Genomic DNA, 20300 nt, shown 5'->3' on the forward strand with positions numbered 1-20300 from the left:
GGACTTCTGGAAGTGCCAGCCCCCTCCCTTCCTCCTGCCTGAGCCCTAGCAGATGTGAAATGCGTGTGTGGGATGGTTTTGGGGCCCCTGCTCGTCTCCCAATGGGTGAGTTGTCATCTAGCTCTGGTGAGACGGGAAAAGCACAGCAGAAAAAAGGAAGAGGGCAGCCATGCGTTGTGTCTGAAGTCAGTAGCAATAATAAAAAGATTATCTTGAGTATTTGGTTCTTACCGAATGCCCGACCCTCTGTGCCACTCTGACTTAATCTTCACGCCAGTCCCACGGGGGGTGGCCCCATTTTATAGGTGAGGTACAGTGTTCAGAGAGGTGGAACCATTTGCCCCAAATCACACAGCCAGTGGATGGCAGAGCCTGCAGACCTCAGAGGGCACTTAGGGGAGGCCTCTGTTTCATAGATGGGGAAACAGAGGCTCAGACAGGGCAGGTAAGGGCCATCCACTGGATGGCCTGCCTCTTTGGAGTGTGGACGTGATTAGAAAGAGACAGCAACTTCTCTTTGTTTAACATTTATTACAAAGTGTAAGAGCAGAGACTGGTGAGTCTTCTCTTCACCTGCTCCACCTCCTCCCCACCATATTCTCTGCAACTCTAGAAAAGTGGTGTCCTCCTGCTCTCCCACCAGGGGGCGCTGCCCCCTGCCTTGTCCCAGCTTCAGCTCTGGTTCCTTCAGCTCTGCGGTCTAGCCGACCAGCCGGCAACTGAGGCAACCCAGGATCCTGGACTCTGGGCCCCTGGGCCCCTTCTCCAGAACCCTCCTCCTCTGGGCCTCAGCTGCCGCAGCCCCCAGGCACCTCCACTTGGAACTGAAAGCTGGAGGTCATCTGTGGCAGCACTGTGAGGATGTTTTGGTTGAGGGTACATGGGATAGTGGTGACCATTTTCCCATCTGGGGCCTCAGGGGTGGGCCACGGCCTCCCTCCTTCAGCCATTGTCCCCTCCAGCAGCCTCCACAAGTCAACCCACCCCAAGGTGGGGCCCCTTTGAGTCCTTGCATTTGAGGTGCTTTATTCATAGGGCTGGGTCAGGAGTAGAAGGGAGAATGTCCTTGACCTCAATCCTGGGGAAAGTAGCTTGGTTCTTCCTCCGTGGGTCCTGGGGAGACAAAGGGAGATGGATGGACAGGCAGGCCAGACACCAAAGGAGGAGCGAGGGAGGGGACACGGAAGTGAAGGCAGACAGAAGCCAGTGGACAGAAGAGGAAGGAAGAGTGTGGGTGTGCCTGGCACCAGGAGGTCAGGGGCAGCCAAACGTTTGGAAAGCTGGAGAACATGCCCAGGGACAGGCAGAGACAGACAGACAGATTCCAAGCAAACAAAGAGGGAGAGGATATTGAGGGTCAGCAAAGGGGGAAAAAATGTCTGCTTCCTTCACTGCCCGTCCAGTCCCGAACTGGGAGTCCTCCCCTCCCAGCACAGCCAGAGCGGAAGAGAAAGGGTGGCCCTGTCTCCAGGCCGTGCCCCGCCCCCTTCACCAAGCCGGGCGCTGACCACAGGCACCTCTCCTCCAGAAGTTTTTCCTGCCCAAGTGCCAGCCTCCTCACCAGCTACGTGGTCTCCTGGCTGGGTTCTGGAAGCTGCCTTGGCCTCAGCATAGTGCTAAGCAGCTCGGTCAGGGTGTCCAGCTTCCCTGCCAGTGCATCAATCCGCTTTTCCAGGGCCTGGTGTGAGCTGCTCAGACCGAGCTGCAGGTCACACAGGATCATGTGCATCTGGGCAGAGAGAGGGTCGGAGGTGTGAGGGGCTGGGGTACACCCTGTCCCGTGGAGTAAGGCCGTGGAACCAACACTGAATAAACCATTCCAGGCCCTTGAGGACTGTCGTCACTCACAACAGTTACCAATTATTGACCCCTACCACACCCCAGCTACTGGGCCAGGTGCTTTACATGTGTGGCTTAAAGTCCTAAAATCCATGGGGAGTGAGAATCCTGTTCTCATTTACAGCCGAGGAAACCAAGGCCTGGAGCAGTTAATTGACTTGCCCAAAGGCAGCACCCATGAGGCCTAGGACATAGTAGGTACTCACTAAATATTTGTAGGGTTGATGAATGCCTGATGTCAAAATCCACATACATAGCTCTGACCCTTCCTTCTCAAACCAGGACTCACAGCTTCATCCCTGAGAGTGTGTGAGCTTTCTGTGAGAATTCCTTAATTCTGTGCTTTACGGCTCGATCTTAGGAAATTATCACCTGTCAATTCTGGCAGGTCTGGGCCTTCCCCTCACTGAGCCACGTATTGTGGAGGCCTGTGACAGTGTTTACCGTGGCATTGGTGCCAAGGGCCACTGTTTGAATTGTCGCGGACTAATGAGAAAAAGCAAAGGCTACCGGATATGCAAATAATGCTATTTGTCAAGCCGAGGGCTGTGACATCACTGCCCTGAGCTCGGGTGGAATCAAGTGGTCCCAGCAGGAGGTGGGCAGGCTGAGTGGCTAGGCCAGCGCCCCCCTCCCCCCCCGCCCCCCCCCCCCCCCGGCCCTGTCCCCCACCCCACAATAGCAGCAGAGACTGAGTTTTATTGAAACAATGTCACCCTTCTCCATGTCAGTGTTGTTCATTTGCATTTTATTGGTTTTGCCATGTGTGTTTGGGCTTGGTTTGTAAATTTGCTTTGGCTTTATCATTGCATAAGAATCGGAGTTGGAAGGAATTTTATATCCGTCCACATATAAGTAACTTGACAGTAAAAATAATTTAAAACTAAACACTGGAGTTCTTTGTGCAGTTTCTTTCTTTCTTTCTTTTTTTAAGTTTTAAAGGGATCTCTCTGTACCGCACATGAGTTTAAGAAACTCAGTATTGCTTCATTCATTCATTCAACCACAGACCTTTATTGAGTACCTGTGTGTGCCAGGCCCTGGCCAGGGTTCCCCACTCCAGGGCAGCTCTCCCTGCCCGTGGCCCAGCCTCCCTCTTCCCCCAGACTCGCTCCCACGGATCCTGGTACCTTGGAGATGTCCACCATGGAGTTCACTTGTTCCTGCAGCTTTCGGTGTTTCAGCCGCACCTGGCGGAACCTGTGGGAAGAAACAGGTGGTTAGTGTTCCTACAAGCCTGGTCCCCAGATGTGGCCTTAGCTTGGGAGGGGAGGAGAGACCCACCTCCACATGGTACAAAGAGGAAAAGTTGCCAGAGAGCTGGTGGGGGAGACCTGCACCCACAAGTCCACCTCCCTGGGAGGACCCAGGTATCCAGGCCCACAGACACTCAGACACGCAAAATCAGCCACAGACACAGAGTCACTGTGAGGTCCAGGGGGCAGCTGCTCAGTCACACATGGGTGTGCGTGCTTACACGCCTTGCAGGGAGATGTGAACACAGGCATACACGCACGCATGCACACACACACAACAGTGGCCCTCACATTTTAATGGCAGCCAGCAGCCTGCGCTGGTGCCTGCGGGCTCCTCCAGAGTCCTTCCTGCGTGCGTGTTTGTAGAACATCCAGGCCTCTTGTAGCACCCGGGCAGCTGACTCCTTCATCTGGGGGCGGTGGCCCAGTGTCAGTGCAGACAGACCCCCTAGGATCTGGGAGGAGGGGCTGGGGGCCTGGACTCCTGGGTCTGAGGGAGGAGGGGCTGGGGGCCTGGACTCCTGGGTCTGAGGGAGGAGGGGCTGGGGGCCTGGACTCCTGGGTCTGAGGGAAGAGGGGCTGGGGGCCTGGACTCCTGGGTCTGAGGGAGGAGGACTGGGGGGGCCTGGGCTCCTGGTCTGAGGGAGGAGGGGCTGGGAGCCTGGACTCCTGGTCCGAGGAAAGGGGTTTGGGCTTGAGACTCCCATGCAGGCCAGTGCTCACCTCTTTGGCGTACTGGATGTCCATCATGAAGTTGTGCACATGCTTCTCTGCCTTGTTAAACTCCAGCTTCCGAGCCACCACGGCCACCAGCAGGGCTGTGCAGCAGACCCCCTGTGGGCACGGCAGGCACTATGACACAGGGACTCTGTAGGGGCTCTGTAGGCCCACCCTGTGCCACCAACTCTCTCCTGGACCCTCTCAACAGCCACACAAGGCAGGCCTGACCACCCCGACTTGACAGAGAAGCAAACTGCTCCAAGGGATGGAGCAAGGATCAGAAATCACGTGTCTGAGACCAACTCCTGTGTGCAGCATTCACACCATCAGAATGTTCTCTCCCACCAAGGGTGCGATTGGAGGCCGAGAGAGGGCTGGTCTGGACGAAAGGCAGGCCTCAGGCTCCTCAGGACCCCTTCCTCCCTACTGCTCATGCCTAGTTGGCCATCAAGTCACTGAGGGTGTCCCTCCCCTTCCCCCTACCCCCACAGCCTCTGCCCAGCTCTGGCCCTGTCTTCCTCCTGGATTATCTCCAGCCTTCCACTTACCCCAGGGACATCTAACTCCCCCGCCCCGCTCACCCTAATCTTCTAGCTTCCCACAGCCCCAGACTTCTGAGCCTGGCTTTCTGGCCTCTCCATCCTCTCCCTCCTGGCCCAGCCTCCCTGCCAGACAAAGCAGCCCCGGCTCCAACTGTCTCACTTGCCTGAGCACCTGGGTCAGAAGACTGATTCTCCTCCCTCCCCTCCCCCAAGGCCCCGTCAGACCCCAACTGCTCTGCGGCAGCCAGTCTGTCTTCCTTGAGTTAGAAGGAGTCTTCTTCTGAAGCCCCCCCACCCCATGTGTTTCAGCTCTTGACCACGCAGAATTCACTAGCTACGAACATTAGCTCTGAGACTACTTGGGCTCCAAACCCAGCTTTGAGCAAGTTATTTAAACTCCGAGGGCCTCTGCTGCTCCTCTGTACACACAGAGTGACGCTGTGGGTCCTGTAATTCAACACCTGGGAAGCGTTTAGAGCAGGGACTGGCACAGAACGTGTGCTCCAAAGTTCTCCTAATTCCACTGCGCGTGGAAGCTCTCGCCAGGAGCGGGCTGTGAGCTCGTGTTGCTCGCCTTCTCTCTCTAGGTTTCAGTTTCTCCTGCTGTCAGATGAGGAAGGGGTGTTGCCCTGGCTGAGCCTCTGCTCCTCTTTCCTTTTCACAGGTACCACTCTGTGTGTGTGTGTGTGTGACGTTCCCCTGCCACCCCCTCTATCACCTGTGGGCCCAAGGCTTGGGGACTCAGCATGTCCTTCTGGGATAACACCAGGGCTGGGGACTGGCGGCTTCAGTCCCTGAGGATAAGGGGAGTCAGCTCTCTTGGGGAGGTGGCGGCCAAGGCATTGGGGGCTGGGTCCTGGAGGGGCATAGGGGTGCATGGGGGGACTGGATGCCTGGGTTTGTGAAGGGGAGGGGTGAACGTCTGGATTTGAGAGGAGGCATTGTGTGGGGCTGGAGAGCCTCTGCCCCATCCTTGAGGGCACAGGGGCCGGGTGAGGGTGGCAGATGCCTGGGACCAATTTCAAAAACAGCCCTTCCAGCCCCACCCTATTTAATGAGCATTTCTTATTGCTGGGCACTGTTTTAGACCCTTTAATAAAGGGGCGTCCAACCCGCAGCCTGTGGGCCACATGCAGCCCAGGATGGCTATGAATGTGGCCCAATACAAAATTGTAAATGTAATTCACTGAATCTTCTCAGGAATCCCATGAGGAGTTCACTAGGATAGGCATCCCATTTTACAGGTGAGGAAACTGAGGTTCAGAGAAATTATATGGCTTGCTTCCAGCTAGGAAGTGGCAGAAGCCAGATTTGAACCCGGGCAGCCTGGGCCCACAGGCACACTCTTCATGATTAGACTCTACAGCTGTGATGGAGTCTGGGAGACTGGACTCCTAGGTCCTAGAGCTGGGAAACGCGGCTGCGTCCATCCCAGATGACTGGGAGGCAGGGGGGGTGGGGCAGGATGCCTGAGCCTTGGAAAGGGGGGTGGTCAGGGCTGGATTCTTGGTTTGTGGAAGGAAATGGGGCTGGGAAGTCAGGGGTCTTGGGTTCCTCAGGAGGATGAGGGCTGAGGTCTTAGTTACTGGAGAGAGCAAGGACCTCGGGGAGGGATCCCTGGGTTTTAATAGGAAATGGGGTTGAGGGTCTGTGTCCTGGGGACGGACTGGGGCTGTAGGGGACCAGATACCACATTTCTGGAATGTGTCCCTGATTGCTTGTGCTGGCTCCGTGGCCTCCCGGGGCCAGGGGATGGCCTGTTTGGAAGAGGGGTGGGTCCCTGGAGTGGCTGTACTCACCATGACTCCCGTGGAGAGGCAGACGATCTTGCCCCACGTGGTGCCCGGCACCACGTCCCCGTAGCCGATGGTCAGGAATGTGATGGGGATCAGCCAGAGAGTGTCTGAAAGGTGACCTGTGGCGTTCACAGCCTGCCTGTGGGGAAGGACGGGTCAGTGCTGAGACCCCGCTCCAGGGCTTCCCGTGGTATCTGGTACCCTCCTTCCCAAAACGTACCCACAGTCCCAAGAAGCACCCAGAAAAAAAGCCAATGAGTTCTAGACTTTGGAGAGCCTGCCTGGCCTCCACTCTGCTGTGTGAGCTGGGCTGGGTGTTTGACACTCTGGTTGGTGGGACTTGAACCTGGGTGCAGCCAGCTCCAAGACCTGCTTGGTTTCAGTGAGGCTGCCTGGACTGCTGTATTCACGTGGCTGAGGGGTGGCGAGGGGGCAGAAACCCAACCCGAAGTCCACTCGTCAGACTGGCAGGGGGCGGCATCCACCCAGAGGAACGGGAGCCTTTGTTTCTCATTTCCACAAAGATGCTGCCTGGCCTAGAGATGGCCCCATCAGGACTGAAAAGGTGGGACGCTGCATTTCCCCTCACTTCATAGAAGGGGATATTTCGGTCCAGCCATAGAAGGGATCGAACACTGGGGCTTGCCCCACTTTGGCCCACAAACCCCTCTTGCATCAGACTCAGGAGAGAAAGCTGCCGTCCGTGAGGGTCCCAGACACCTCAGAGCCACTAAATTACCGTCTGGAGGTGGGGACCGAGTCCACGCTATTAACGACCTCCCCCTACCCCCCATTCTGAAACGCAGTCAAGTTTGAGGACTTCTGCCTCGGGATTTAGAAATGCGACTCCCTCCCCACCCTCCCATTTTTTCAGGTAAGAAACACGGTGGAAAAACCATTCGTGGACGCTGAGCCTGACTGATTTCCCAGCTGGGGAAACTGAGGTCCTGCCAGATGAAGTTTAACATTACAAAAGATTAGAGTTGCCAGGGAGACTTTGACGATGGTGGAATTTGTAAAACTGGCCCATTGTGCAGATGAGCAAGCAGGCTCAGAAAGGAGAGATCTAAAGCCAGCTCCTCTCCCTCTCCACCTCCCCTCCAGAACCCTTTGCCAGATGCACTAAGCCAGAGGCCCTGGAGCCTGAGTGGGCATCAGAACCACCTGTCAGGGGTTTAAATTGGGTGGGTCTGGATGGGGCCTGAGAATTTGGGTTTGCAACACGTTCTCAGGTGATGCCGCTGGTCCGGAACCACACTTTGAGAACCATGGGCTGAGGTTACCCCCCAATTTCTTAATTTGTGTTTGTGTGAGAAAGAGAGAGACAGACAGACAGACAGACTGAGGCCCTGCAAGGGTACAGGCCCAGCATCAGGCGACACTAGGTGCAGCAGGCAGCCTGGAATCGGGGACCAGTTCCCTGTAGGGAATTCCCTTCCAGAGCAGCCCCCAAACACCCCATGCCCGCGCCGGGGTGAACGCCTACAGGGCGCCTGTGCCAGTTCCTCCAAGGCAGGCGCAAGGCTTGGACAGGCCCCAGGGCCTGGGTTTCAAGACAGAACAGATGCCTGGAAACCTGAAGCAGGAGAGGTTGGGAAGCAGGAAGGGAAGGGCTTCCTAGGGTCTGTGTGTGCCGGGGGAGACTGGAGGCTGCAGGTGGAGGAAGGGCTGGGGCTGACCCGGACAAATGTGGACAAACAGCCTTCTCCACGGCTTGGCGCCCGGCCGCTGCCCTGAGCGGCTTCTCCAGATGCTCCTAGTACCCCCGCCGCATCCCCCAGCACCCTCACCTCTCGGCCACCGACAGCACCCAGGCGGTGGTGACCCAGAGGCCAAGCGTGAGGCAGAGCAGCAGGCGGCCGGGGTGCGTGTTCATGTACAGCTTGGCCACGAACCAGTGGCGGAAGCGGACCTGGTTGAGGGCGCCGATGCTGCGGTAGGACGCGTTGAGCAGGACGCCGCTGCGCAGGAGCACGGCGCGGGGCACCAGGTAGAGGCGCAGCAGCATGGCCAGCGACAGCAGCGCCTCCCCCTGGCTCAGAAAGCCCGGCCAGGACTGCGTCGCGATCGACGACCTGCACGGTGGGCCCCGCACCGGCGCCGGGTGCAGCCCGCACACCGCCAGCTCGAGCACGATCTGCGCCACCTGCCGCCCCGTCAGCGCCACGCGCCAGTCCCGGAGGCCGTTGTCAGTCATGAACAGCTGCGGGGAGGGTACAGACCGGGAAGGGGGGTCACACGAAGGTCAGGTGGCCGCCAGCCTGCACCGGGAGATAAGTGGGGCGCGCCCGCCGGGCCAGGGAAGGAGACAGATAGCGCCTGGGCGTGGGGCTGAGGCGGGTGGGCAAGGAGCAGGGCAGGACCTGAGGAAGACATCTCTCCCACTTCTCCCCTCCCTCCTGGTGTCAGCCCACTTCCAGAACTTTCAGCCCAGGAACACTTCGTGAGTGCCTAGTGTATGCCTGAGATTGTTCTACATTCTGAAGTGAACAAGATAGAAGCTCCTGCCTTCCTGGAGCTTACACATCCATGGAGCCATCCCTGCTCCTGTTTCTGGGGTCTCGCCAGGAGTAATTGTAGTCGACAGCCATTGGCAACGGCAACAGCCAACACTGACGGGCACTTGGGAGGTACCAGCGACTGCTGACGTGCCTGTCTCAGTGACTGCTCACAGCACGGGAGGTGGAAAGGATTTTCACCCTCGTTTTAGAGGTGTGGGCCCCTCAGGTGGGCAGTGGCACAGCGGGCTGCAAACTCAGGACACTTAACTGCTCAAATGGCCGCTATCAGTGATGATGTGTTCTTTTCACCGAGCACCTCTTCCATACCAGGCACTGCAGGGGACTGCGCTGCATAGGGCCAATAGCCCCCATTGTGTGCAGGGGGAGGGAGGAGAGAACAGGGCCTGGGACGGGGAGCTGAATGTCCCAGCGAGACAGGGCCCTGGTGGGAAGGGCTCCTGGGTCATGGGGATATTGGCACAGGTGGGGAGCTCAGGAGTGGGGAAGGACCTGGGGACACATTCCTGGGTCTCGGGTTGCTTGGGGTTGGAATAGGTGGGGGCTCAGGGATGGAGGACAGAGATCTGGGAGGCTGGGCCTGGAGTGAGGCTGCCTGGGGACAGAGTAGGCAGAGGCCTGGGGACCGAAACTCTCAGCATTCATGAGTGTGCAAGGGAGACCGGGGCTGCAGGGGAGGGAGGGAGGGAGCGGGCTGCTTCAGGAGACTTCGTCGGTCTCTCCAAGGTTCGTCCCATCCCAGTGGATGAGGGTGTGGGCGCATCTCAGGGCAGAGGAACCTCATTACTCAGCCCAGGAGGAGGAGGAGGATGGAAAGTGTGAGCTGACAGGGCGTGGTGGGGGCTGAGGGTGAAGGGAGGGGGTTGGGATGGGGCCTGCCCTACCTGGACCTCTTTGGCATGAAAGGCCAAAATGAAGCAAAGGAGCAAGAAGGTAGAGATGCTGATGATGCATTTAACCAGGAACAGGTAGAGTGCCCACTATGGGGAGAGAGAGAAAAAGGGGTGAGATCTCAGGTCTCCATCCATGCATCCCCTCTACCTTCCTCCCTAGCAGCCTTTCCTTCTCAATTCCCAATTTTCTAGCCTCCTCTCCCCACAAGCCCCAACCCAGTTGCTCCTGAAGTCTCAGTTCTAGGGAAGTCTCAAAACCATCATCCTTCCCAACTGGGCAGCCCTGGCCTGGGTGCCGGTGTCCTCCTGAGCTCTCTCCTAGGATTCACATCCCTTAGCGGAGAACTCGACACTCACATTCCTTCTAAATCCCATCTACTTCCCCCACAAAAATAGTTCCCAGTTGTGCGTGTGTCAGGTATGTGCCCAGAAGCAGACATCCGACCTCTAGAGAGTGCCCCCTCCCCTCCCCTTCCCACCCAGCTGGCCCTGCCCTAGAAAGCAACTTCATGTCCGCTCCCCCCCCACGCCCCAGTTCCCAAGGAGCCTAGAAACTATCGCTCAATCCCCAAGCAATGAATGGCACCTTCCCTTGCCCTCCTACAGGGGGCTGAGTCCCTGAGAGGCCCCCGACCCAGCTCGGAGAAAGGCCCCCCTGTCCTCACCCTGCATCTCCTCTCCCCACCTCCTGTCCTCTCTCCTGGCTCTAAGCCCAGGGCAAGTATGGCCGGAAGCACATGGTCTCCAGAAAACACGGAGGTGTGTTTTAACCCCCCTCTCTTTGTGTGGCAATAACTTGGAGGAATCTAGAATTCTGGAGAAAAGGATTTAGAGGGGACTGGGACTGCTGGATTCCCTGAGGGGCTGGGGGACAGTGTCCCTAACTGGGGGGTGTTGTCAAGGGGAGGGCACCACCTGGGTTCCCACCTGTTTGTCCTAAGACACCTGTTTTTGCTAAGATGCTGCCAGTTCCCCTGGAGTGGGAAACGGAGCCAGTTTCCTGCCCCAGGGGGCCTGCCCCCACCCCCCTCCCTGAACAATGGTGCTGTTGTCCCCAGCCCTCCCCCACCCCTTCACCCTTCTCTAGCACCCCACTCCTTGTCTCTTTCTTTAGTTTGTCCCAAACTCCACGCCACGAAACACAACCCCTCTCTCCACAGGGCAGCCCACTTCCCCGATGGTCATCTCTACTTTTCCAATTCCCAGACATTCCCCCATCTCCCTCCGACAGCTCTGTCTTGCTCCCCTTCACCCCTGGAGCTGGGCACCTGCCTCTCCTCCAGCACCCTCCCCACACCGTGGCGAGCAGGTGTCTAGGTCCCTGGGAAATAAATTCATTAGATTGAGATGGAGGTGGGGAGGGGACGTGGCTGTTACCAAGGCGGTCATAGAAACGGGGCTGAGGAGGACCCTCGGAATCATGTATTGAACCCCCACCCCCAGCTTACAGATGGGGACGCTGAGGCTCAGAGTGCTACAGCAGCTTCCCCAGAGCCCCACTGCTGGAGGCAGGAACCTGGCAGGTGGTAAAGGAAAGGAAGAAATGCACAGTGAGAATGTGGAGGGAGGGGGTAGGAGTGACCCCTTTGTCCTTTCCTATCTGCCTGGGCTCCCATGTCTGCACCTCCCCTGCTAGGCTGGTGCTGGAGCGTGGGAGCAGCGGTTAGGGCCAGCCGCGCTTCCTGTTGGCATGGGCTCCGGCTGCCGCACCCCCTCAGTGCCCGCTGCCCTGGCCTCGGCCTCCCGGCCAGAGGAAACCCGCCTACCCGGACCTTCCATGTGGCTCCTGGTCACTTGAGAGCTGTCTGTCCCCCTCACCCCAAAATCCCCGGCCCCGAGCCTCCTTTCCTCAAGAATCTCCCCAACTCAATCTTCAGATCACTGCCCCCTTCCCCCAGCCAGCCCAATAATGCCACACCCCTTACTCCAGACTGGCCTCCAGCCCGCCTTCCCTGTTGAGCAATTCTGTTCTGTCCTCCAGCCACTCATCCCAACCCATGTCCTGCCCGTGCCCCCATCACTGCCCTGACCAGGGCTGGAATGTGCCGGGAGCCTGCTCAGACCTGTTCTGGCCCCACCTGCCCTTTCCCTTTCCACTCAGTATCCTCGATCAAAGTCAGCTCCTTCCCCCAAAGATGCTCTAAGCTTCCTCCCCACAGTCTCCCTGCTCCTCTGGGACCCAGGAGTCCAGACCACTATAAACCTACTTTCTGCTGTTTCCCAGATTAAACAGCACATAGATTCTGGGCAAGCTGCGCTTCTTAGTGACATAGATGGGACGGGGTGCGTGTGCGCGTCCATTTCCCACCCCCACCCCCACCCCAGCCAGTTTCTTCTGGTCTCTACCCTTTGTGCTGAGGTGCTGGATAAACGTTAGAGCTTAGACAGACCAAAGAGCGGCCGCCTACTGGAGGAAGTCAGTCTCTCTCCTCACCCTCCCTTCACCGAACCTAGGGCTACTGCTCCCCTGATCTGCTCTTGGGGGACTGGAGTATCTGATCAGCCCTCTCCCCCCGACTCCAGGGGTCCTGGTCCTCCAGCTGTCTAAGTGCAGTACCTTCAAAGACTGAGACACTGAGACCCCTCTTCCCTTCCTTTTGCAGAGAGGACCTCCAACATTTGCCTCCCTGGATCCCAGACTCTAGCGTCCAGCCCCTCCTCTCTCAGACCCTCCTCCCTCAGACCCAGGAGTCCCTGCTCCCAGCCCCTCCTCCAGGAGTCCAGGCCCCCAGCCCCTCCTTTCTCAGACCAGGAGTCTCAGCCCCCAGCCCCTCCTCCCTCAGACCAGGAGTCTCAGCCCCCAGCCTCTCGTGGCCCAGGATAAGGGTTCCACTCACCGAGCACCCTCCGAACCACAGCATCTCCGCGTGTAGTACCATGAGCCCGATGCCAATTCCCGCCAGCGTCAGTGCCCAGCAGGCCAGCCACTTCTCCTGCTCCAGCAGGCGTTTTCGCCGCTGCAGGGCCCCCAGGCCAGGCACCAGCTCCCCGCCCATGGTCCCCTGGGTCTTGGGGCTCAGCCAGCTTCCTGCCCAGGGTCCCCCACCTCGCAGCACACAAAGGGCAGCCACTGTGGCTAGCAGGTCATCAGCCTGCTCTGCTCAGTTGCTCTGGGGCTCTTGCTTTGAGGCACAGCAGAGCCTGTGCCCTCTGGGGGGTGGTGACGGCTGGGCAGGGCAGGGAGGGGCTGGGGAGGCCCTTGGGCAGCAGGGAGGCTCTCCAACCTCCCTTCTCAGATTAAGGAGGGGCTGGGGTGTGTCTTGGGGCAGAGCATGGAAGAGCGTGCACCCACGTGGGTAAAGATACACTGGCACACAAGGGTCACACACAACGGTCTGCACTGTGTAGCACACCTACATTCAGCCACACCCAGACACCATGTGACACCCTCACACACAGCATGGTCAGAGACAGCCTAACACACTTGGGCACACAACACAACCTACACCAAGTGACTCATGACTCCTGAGGAGTTCTGAAACCCACAGCCACACCCAGACACCGCGCCAGTGACACACACTGGGACGCAGTGAGGCCGGCGGTTCCCCGCGACACACACAGCCGCCCAAATGTTGTCCACACACAGACACAAGTGTTTCGGTCAGTGGGCACGACACTGTCTCACACAAACGGCCACACCCAGGCACCACACACTGGATGGTGCACACACAGCTACACAAGCACAACCTACACCAAGTGTTCCACAAACACACAATTTGTGGACACTGACGTGGTGGTGCCCCAATGCCACACTCAGGTGTGGAAACCATGCGCCCACAGAGCCCCAAGCATCACACACCTGTGGAATGATATCTGACACAAGCAGACACGCAGCACTCAGGGGCGCACCCACGGCAGCCCCCTGTCACCCGGCACACGGAGAAACGCACACGGAAGCACACCACGCACATGGCGATTCGAGCACCCGTACTCAGAGGACAACTCGCAGCACGTGCGGACGCACCGTGACGTACAACACACCCCAGACACAGTGCCATCCAGGTGCGTGATCAGGGAGCTGTGTGAACGGACGCGGGCAGAGACCCCCATCGTGCAGCGGCACACACGGAAACCCAGGCAGCGCAGCCCGGAGGAAGGCGTCCTGGTACCTCTCGGTGCATCACAGGGGAAGCAGCCCAGAATGGAGCCCCGGGGGAGGGGGCAGGGCTCAGAATACGTGGATCCCGAGGCCCAAATGCAGTGTGTATGGAAGAAGACGTGCACTATGGCCTCTGACTGACAAGCCACATCCAAGCTCCACGTACAGCGGCCACACCCAGCCAGGCACTCCGTGTGCTCCAACATGCTTGGTCACGTGAATGCAGCATGCACAGAGAGATACACACACAGGGACATGGAACACGTGGACACATTTCCCAACACCGCCTGTGGCACATACCACATGTCAGATGACACCACATGTGACCCACTGACACAGCTGGTACACAGGCCGGCGACAACCCCACACACAACACCAGAGGTGCCCTACGGCACCATGGGATACACAGCCACATAAACAGACACACTCCAAGTGTGAACAGCCAGGCTGTGGTGTTGGCAGAGAAAGAGGAGAGGCCCCCAACGAGGACACACACCTCAACGTGACACACAGGGTAACATCACAGAGTGACACAGAGCTTCACACACACAACACCCAGAGAGAGGCATGACTCACACTGACATGCAGACCAGTACAGGCGATGCAGGGCGACACCGTGTCGCGTGCGACCCCGTGCAGCAGCACGGAAGTGGCACAGGGGTCTGTACACCACGCATTTACACACAGATCAAGAGCCTCCTACAGCGACACACAGGGGCACACTGGTGCGGTGACCGACGCATCTCACACAGTGTCACACACTGACTTGTAACACAGCCGTTGGTCCCAGGGACACCGCTTTTGGGGGATCACACAGACATAACCCCTCTCCTCTCCTATGTCATATGTCATGCAGAAACATGGACCCGCCAACTACAGGGAAATGAGACACGCATAGACATGCCCAGCAGCACACCAACACAACCCAGGCAGACACACCCGGAGACACCAAGCCGCACACACAGACACACCCAGTGACAAAAACACAACCGTGCCGGTGCCCGCCCAGTGGGGCTTCACTCAGTGTGAGACATGGCGGGAGAGTGATGGAGACACACCCGGGCACACTCAGGCGCCACACACGTGTCTGCTCGGAGAAACCTCTGACGCTGGGAGCTCTGAGAGGCCGAGCCTGGGCACCCCCGCCGCCCTGGGGGCCTGGCACTGGTCTCTGTGCCTCTCTCTTCTTTATTCTCACCTGCAACCCCCCTCTTTGTCTCTCCAGCTCTGGAAACCTCTGGTCTGTCTTTATCTCTGCCTCCTTCTGTCTGTCTCTGTCTCTCTCCTTTATGCCTTTGCTTCTTTCTGTCTCTTCTCTCTGTCTAAGTATCTCTGACCCTCTCCCCCCGTTCTCTGTTTTTCTCTGTTTTATTCTCTCTCCCTGTCACTGTCTCTCTGCCTCCATGTCCCTCTGTGTGTGTGTGTCTGTCTTTCTGTCCCTGTCTGTGCTCTCGTATGTCTCATTTCCTCTCTGTTTCTTGCTGACGCTAGGTCTTTCTCTGTCCCTCTGTCTGCTTCTCTCCCTGCCTCCAGGTCTCCCTTTGGGCCTCTTTATGTCTCTGACTCTCTCTAGGAGCCTTCTCATGCTTGTCTCTGCCTCAGTTTCTCTCTCCTGTTCACTGGCACAGCTGTGGACAGCCTTGCCTTTTTCCAGGTCCACCCAGCCCCACTCAGGGGCCAAGGGGCAGAGACACAGAGACCTCGGCTGCCCGAGAGAGTCAGAGGCCGTGGACAGAGACCTCCAGCACCGCCCCTGCATGGCTGCGCCCAGTGCAGGCACCAGTGAAAAGTGACACGGAAGGATAGACACCCAGAGAGATCTTGCTGTCCCCAGACACCAAGGCAACCATTTGGTACAGCCAGAGGACAGGGGGAGAGAGAGCGAGACAGACAGATTGAGGGGGGGAGGGAAGGAAGGAGAGAATGAATTAAGAAAATCAGAGATGGAGGAAGAAGAGACCCAGAGGTAAAGAGAAAGCAGAAGCCAGAACCCAGACATGGATGTTGCTGCAGAGAAAGACTTGTCTTCAAACAGACCACGACTAACAGAGAAAAAAGGAGCAAAGGCTGGAAATGGGAGGTGCCAGGGTGGGCAGCAAAGGGGACACAGTGAGAAGGGCACCTGCCTGCAAACTGACCTTCCAGGCTGGGGGGTTCAGTTTGTAGGACGAGTGGCTTGAGCGGGCTCCCTCCAGCCTAGGGAGGGGCTGAGCTTGGCGGTGGGGGTGACTCAGGGCTCCACAGCTTCCTGTGACTCAGCCCTCGTCTCAGTCCTGGAGGGGGAGTGGAGGGTCCCTGGAAAAGAGAGGAGGGAGGGAATACCAGAGGACCTTTATGCCTACATTGGCCCCTGAAAAAGGTGACTGAGGGCCACTTCAAGGGACTTTGAAGGGAGGAGGGGCTGGGGCCATGGAGTCCTGGGTCTGAGGGAGGAGGGGCTGGGGGCCCAGACTCCTGGGTCTGAAGGAGGAAGTGGGCCAGGGGCCCGGACACCTGATCCAGGAAGACCAGCATAACTGACTGCAAAGTCCCCGGGACTTTTCCTTGGCCTGGTTCCAGCTGCCCCACCCTCCTCCCAGCTCCATCTCCGGGCCTGGAAAGGACCCAGATGCCTTGGGGCCCAGCCGGAAGGGGCCAAGGACAAAGGGTTATTTAACTAACTGCTCAGGGAGTGAAGAAGAGGGTGTCTCAGCCTGAAAGGTCACCCGTCGCCCAGGGGTGGTTCAGGGAAAGGCGGGGCTGAGCCGGGTGGGGAAAGACACCCTGAAAGTCAGAGGCCCTTGGCCGCAAATCCTCCAGGCAGTCTTTTGATTTAGATAGGGGGTAGCTTCAGGGCATCGGGCTGCTGACACCTCGTGGTGGTCTTGGGAACTGCAGGCACTCTGCGGGTCGAGCCCGGTGTCGCGTCAGCATACATTGAACACCTGCTGGGTGCCAGGTACTGCTCTAAGTGTGGAGGGTGTAGTAATAACAAAACAGAAAACAAAAAAACAACCTTGCCTTCCTGGAGCTTCCAGGCTAAAAGAAGTCTTGTGGGCCCGTCAATCTCTCTGTCTCTCTCTCCAACCCCTGCCCCACCCCCACCCCCGGTCTGCGAGTCTTTGCTTCTCTCTCTCTGAGACTCTCCCTGGCCTTACTTCTTAGTTTCTGTCTCCTGGTCTTTGTCTCCAAGTGCATGTCTTTTTCGTTTCTCCTTTTTCCTTCTCTCTGTGTTTTGCTTATTTTCTCCTTTGTATCTTTATGTTCCCCACCAATGAAAACTCACATATATTATTATGTTAAATTATATACCATCATTATATATATATCATTAATGTATATTAATATATAATTATATGTAACAATCTGGGCATCTTGGCTCAAGCGTTGGCACGGCCACTGGCTTTCTTTTTGTGGGGGACACACCTTCTGGCTTAGGGACAGACCCCAGTGCGTGTGTAGCTCTGCTCGCTGGGTGTCCTCTGAGATCTGTACAACGGGGGTGACAATACTGTGTCACAGGGCTGCTTGAGGGTTAGGTGGGTTGGAGTATCCGCAGCCCTCATCATGGGACCTGGCATGTGTCGGGCACACGTGGCACATTGTCCCCCCTCCCTGTCGGGTCTGTTTCTGCTATGTTCTGTCAGCACTCTAAGGCCGCCATGCTGCCGGAAAGCCCAAGCTAGGCACGTGCAGGGGCCACACGGAGAAGAACCAGGGCACCCGGGCCTGAAGTCCGGGTCCAACCCCACTGGGCACGGCTGCACGAGTGACCTCTGCAGAGGCCACCAGAAGTGTCCCGTTAAACCTCAGCCTCATGAGAAAAAATACACTTTGGGGGATAAGACACTGAATTTTGGAGTGGTTTGTTGCATAGTAAATATTATGCTCTTCTGCTCGGTTTTACATTTGAAGTTTTCCATAATGTAAGTGTGCGCGTGAATATGTATGTAGATGAATAGGTAGTGGAGGAGATCACAGAAACTGCACTTTATGCATTGCAGCTCGTATCATGTGCTTCTATCTTTTTGCCTCTGGGTCTGTCTTGACCCTTTCGGTCACAGCCTGCCTGTCATGTTTTCTCGTCTCGCTCTCTTTTTCTGTCTGTGTATCTGCTCCAGCTGCGCCAACCTCCACCTGCCACCTTCCCCACGTTGACTTTGCTCCACCGCATTGAAGTCCTGGCTGGTCCTCGAATGTGCCAAGCTCTTTCCTGCCTTGGGGTGTGGCGCCTGCCTCTCCCTCTGTCTCAGTGCTTTTACCTCCAGTCTCCTCATGCATTATTCCCTCACTTTATCCAGCTTTCTGCTCAATATTGTCTCATCCTTGATCATCTCTTCAAAAATGGTCCTCTCTGGCATCATAAATAATCCTGTATTTTATTTCATTATTTTACCTTCATCATGGCCCTTAGGACAATCTAAATGGTCTTGTTATCTTATTTTTCTAGTTGACGAGGACCGGGATCTTAACCATATCAGCTTTCCGAGCAGTGCCTGCACCTAGGAGATGCTCAGTGGGTGGTGGGTCAAAGAATGCTCTTGTTCGATGGTACGGACCGGCTCTCCTTGGGCTCCACCCTCTCACCCTGTTCCACACTGTCCTGGAGGCGGGAGGACGTTATTTCCTCATTGCCCCCGTCATTTGTGCCCTCATTGGTTGAGTTGCTGTCTGTGGTTCTGAGACTCAGTGCTACGGATCTGTCCTTGGTGCTGACTCAGGCTCCCACTTCCGTTAGGCTGGGGAGGGCGGAGGAATCAGGGGCAAGGGGCAAGGTGATGTATGCTCCCGGCACATGTCCTGTGAATGCATGAGAGAAGGCAGACGTCTGAATTCTGAAGAGAGGGAGTGCCTGGGTCACTGTCCAGCAGGTATTTGTTCTATATCTGTGTATTTATCCTTTTTATCATGGAAAACGTCAACATACAGAAGTGAACAGAAGAGAGTAATGAGTGAATAATAAACCTCCACTTACAAGCATCCATTTAACAAGTACCAACACATGGTTAATTGCATTTCATCTGTATCTCCACCCACTTCCTCACTTCCTCTGTTATTTTAATGCAAATCCCAGACATGATATCATTTAATTATATGTTGTATTTTAAATTTTGTTTCTTTCTGTTGAGGTACGACTTACACATTGTCAAGTTCATGAGTCTTAAGTGTACAGATTGATGCAGTTCTACCCATTATAAAGCATCTCCATCACCACAGCCGGTTCTCTGGTCCCCTGTCCCGACTGATGAACCAGAGACAGACAGTATTCTGACCCCTATCACCAAAGACCTGGGCTTTAACCTTGACTCTGCTGCTGACACCATTTCTCTTGTATGGAACATACCATTCATGCAGACAGTGCATAAAATATAGAGGTACATTTTGCACAAATAGTTTTATAGTGAATACACCTAAGGAGAGTATCACCACTCCCCAGAACCTTCCTGACCACAAAGCCCTTCCCAGCTTCCGGAGGAAACCCCTGTCCTCCCTTGGAAGGAACTTTACTCCTACCCCCAGCCCTCACACACTTTCTCAGTCCCTCCTTCTCCCTCCAAGGGAGAAGCAGCCCCTTCACCACGAAGCAGCCCCTGACCCTGGAGACCAAGAATGAGAGACCCCATCACCAACCTCTCCCTGGTCTCCTTGACTTCAGTCTCACCCCACCCCCACCCCCCGGTCTGGCCCCTGCATGGCCGCAGGGAGAGCTTCCATCGCCTTGCTTTGACCATGCCTCCCCCTTGCTCTCAGCCCCAACGTAGATCCCTGCTGGTTGCAGGGGAAAATTCAGGAAACGTTATCCTCACTCCCAGGGGCCCTGTCACCCTTTTCACCCTCATCTTCCTGTCTCATACTTTATACACAGACCAATCCTTTGTGCATACTGTCCTTCCTACCTGGAATGCCCTTCCTTCTGCTCCTTTGCCAAGTCCTACTCATCATTGAGGTGTCTTTTCAGACCTTCATTCCCATCAGACGCCTTCCCCAGTCTTCCTCTTTGGAGCTCCCTTAGACCCTCGTACTCAGGCTTTACCCACCGTGAGTTTGCAGTTGGTGACTGTGCCTTTCCAGACCAGGAGGGCAGGGGTGGGTCCGACGCATCGCTGGGTCCCTGGCTTCACCCAGCTCAGAAGAACTGGTTACAAATGTTTGCCACATGTCCCTCCCCGCAGCTCTGTCTTTCATTTGTCCCTCACTTGCCACTGTCCTGCGGTCTCTCTCCCATTTAACAAATGCTTCCTGACACCTTGTCATGGGCTGGCACACTGCTCTCCATGCTGTTAGCCTGGCGACCTCCTGCTCATCCTTCAGGACCCAGCGCCCACTTTGTCCTCTGAAGTGACCCCTGGTGTCTCAGTGTCCCAACCGTCCAGTCACAGGTTTCTTCTCTACCTTCCAGCCCTTCCGGCACAAACACCCTCCTTATTTCCTGCCCTGATTGCTCTTGGGGCTGTGTCCATCTGGCCCCAGTCTGTGTCCCCTGTCCAACCTAAAACTCCTCCGGGGTAGGGTTCCCCAGAACCATCCAGCATGGAAGTTTGAATTGCAAATGTTTGTTGAATCTCTACCAAGATTACTTCTGCCTGTGTCTCTGTTTGCATGAGCTGCTCCCTCCGTCTGGAATGCAGTTCCCTTTTCTGTCCATCTGACATGCTT

The 20300-nt window shown here is 56.6% G+C and overlaps 1 protein-coding gene across 1 annotated transcript; it reads right to left on the reverse strand.

Moving 5' to 3' along the window:
* Positions 1 to 511: 511 nt before the first annotated feature.
* Positions 512 to 13135, reverse strand: KCNN4 (potassium calcium-activated channel subfamily N member 4). The gene is made up of 9 exons (XM_024569451.4): positions 12403 to 13135; positions 9557 to 9652; positions 7944 to 8356; positions 6157 to 6292; positions 3819 to 3929; positions 3387 to 3505; positions 2970 to 3039; positions 1562 to 1729; positions 512 to 1113 (listed from the first exon to the last, which is right to left on the reverse strand). The coding sequence occupies exons 1-8, from the start codon at positions 12559 to 12561 to the stop codon at positions 1565 to 1567; spliced, it is 1269 nt and encodes a 422-aa protein (XP_024425219.2). The 5' UTR covers positions 12562 to 13135; the 3' UTR covers positions 512 to 1113; positions 1562 to 1564.
* Between the last annotated feature and the right edge of the window lie 7165 nt (positions 13136 to 20300).

Source organism: Desmodus rotundus, chromosome 12 (assembly GCF_022682495.2).
Source record: "Desmodus rotundus isolate HL8 chromosome 12, HLdesRot8A.1, whole genome shotgun sequence".
Lineage (NCBI taxonomy): Eukaryota > Metazoa > Chordata > Mammalia > Chiroptera > Phyllostomidae > Desmodus > Desmodus rotundus.

Coding starts and splice junctions, on each gene's coding strand:
- KCNN4 (XM_024569451.4), bottom strand. CDS start 12,561: ATGGGCGGGGAGCTGGTGCCTGGCCTGGGGGCCCTGCAGCGGCGAAAA. Junction 9,653..12,402: donor TGTGGTTCGGAGGGTGCTCG/GTGAGTGGAACC, acceptor CTCTCCCCATAG/TGGGCACTCTACCTGTTCCT. Junction 6,293..7,943: donor GTGCTGTCGGTGGCCGAGAG/GTGAGGGTGCTG, acceptor CCTTCCCCACAG/GCAGGCTGTGAACGCCACAG.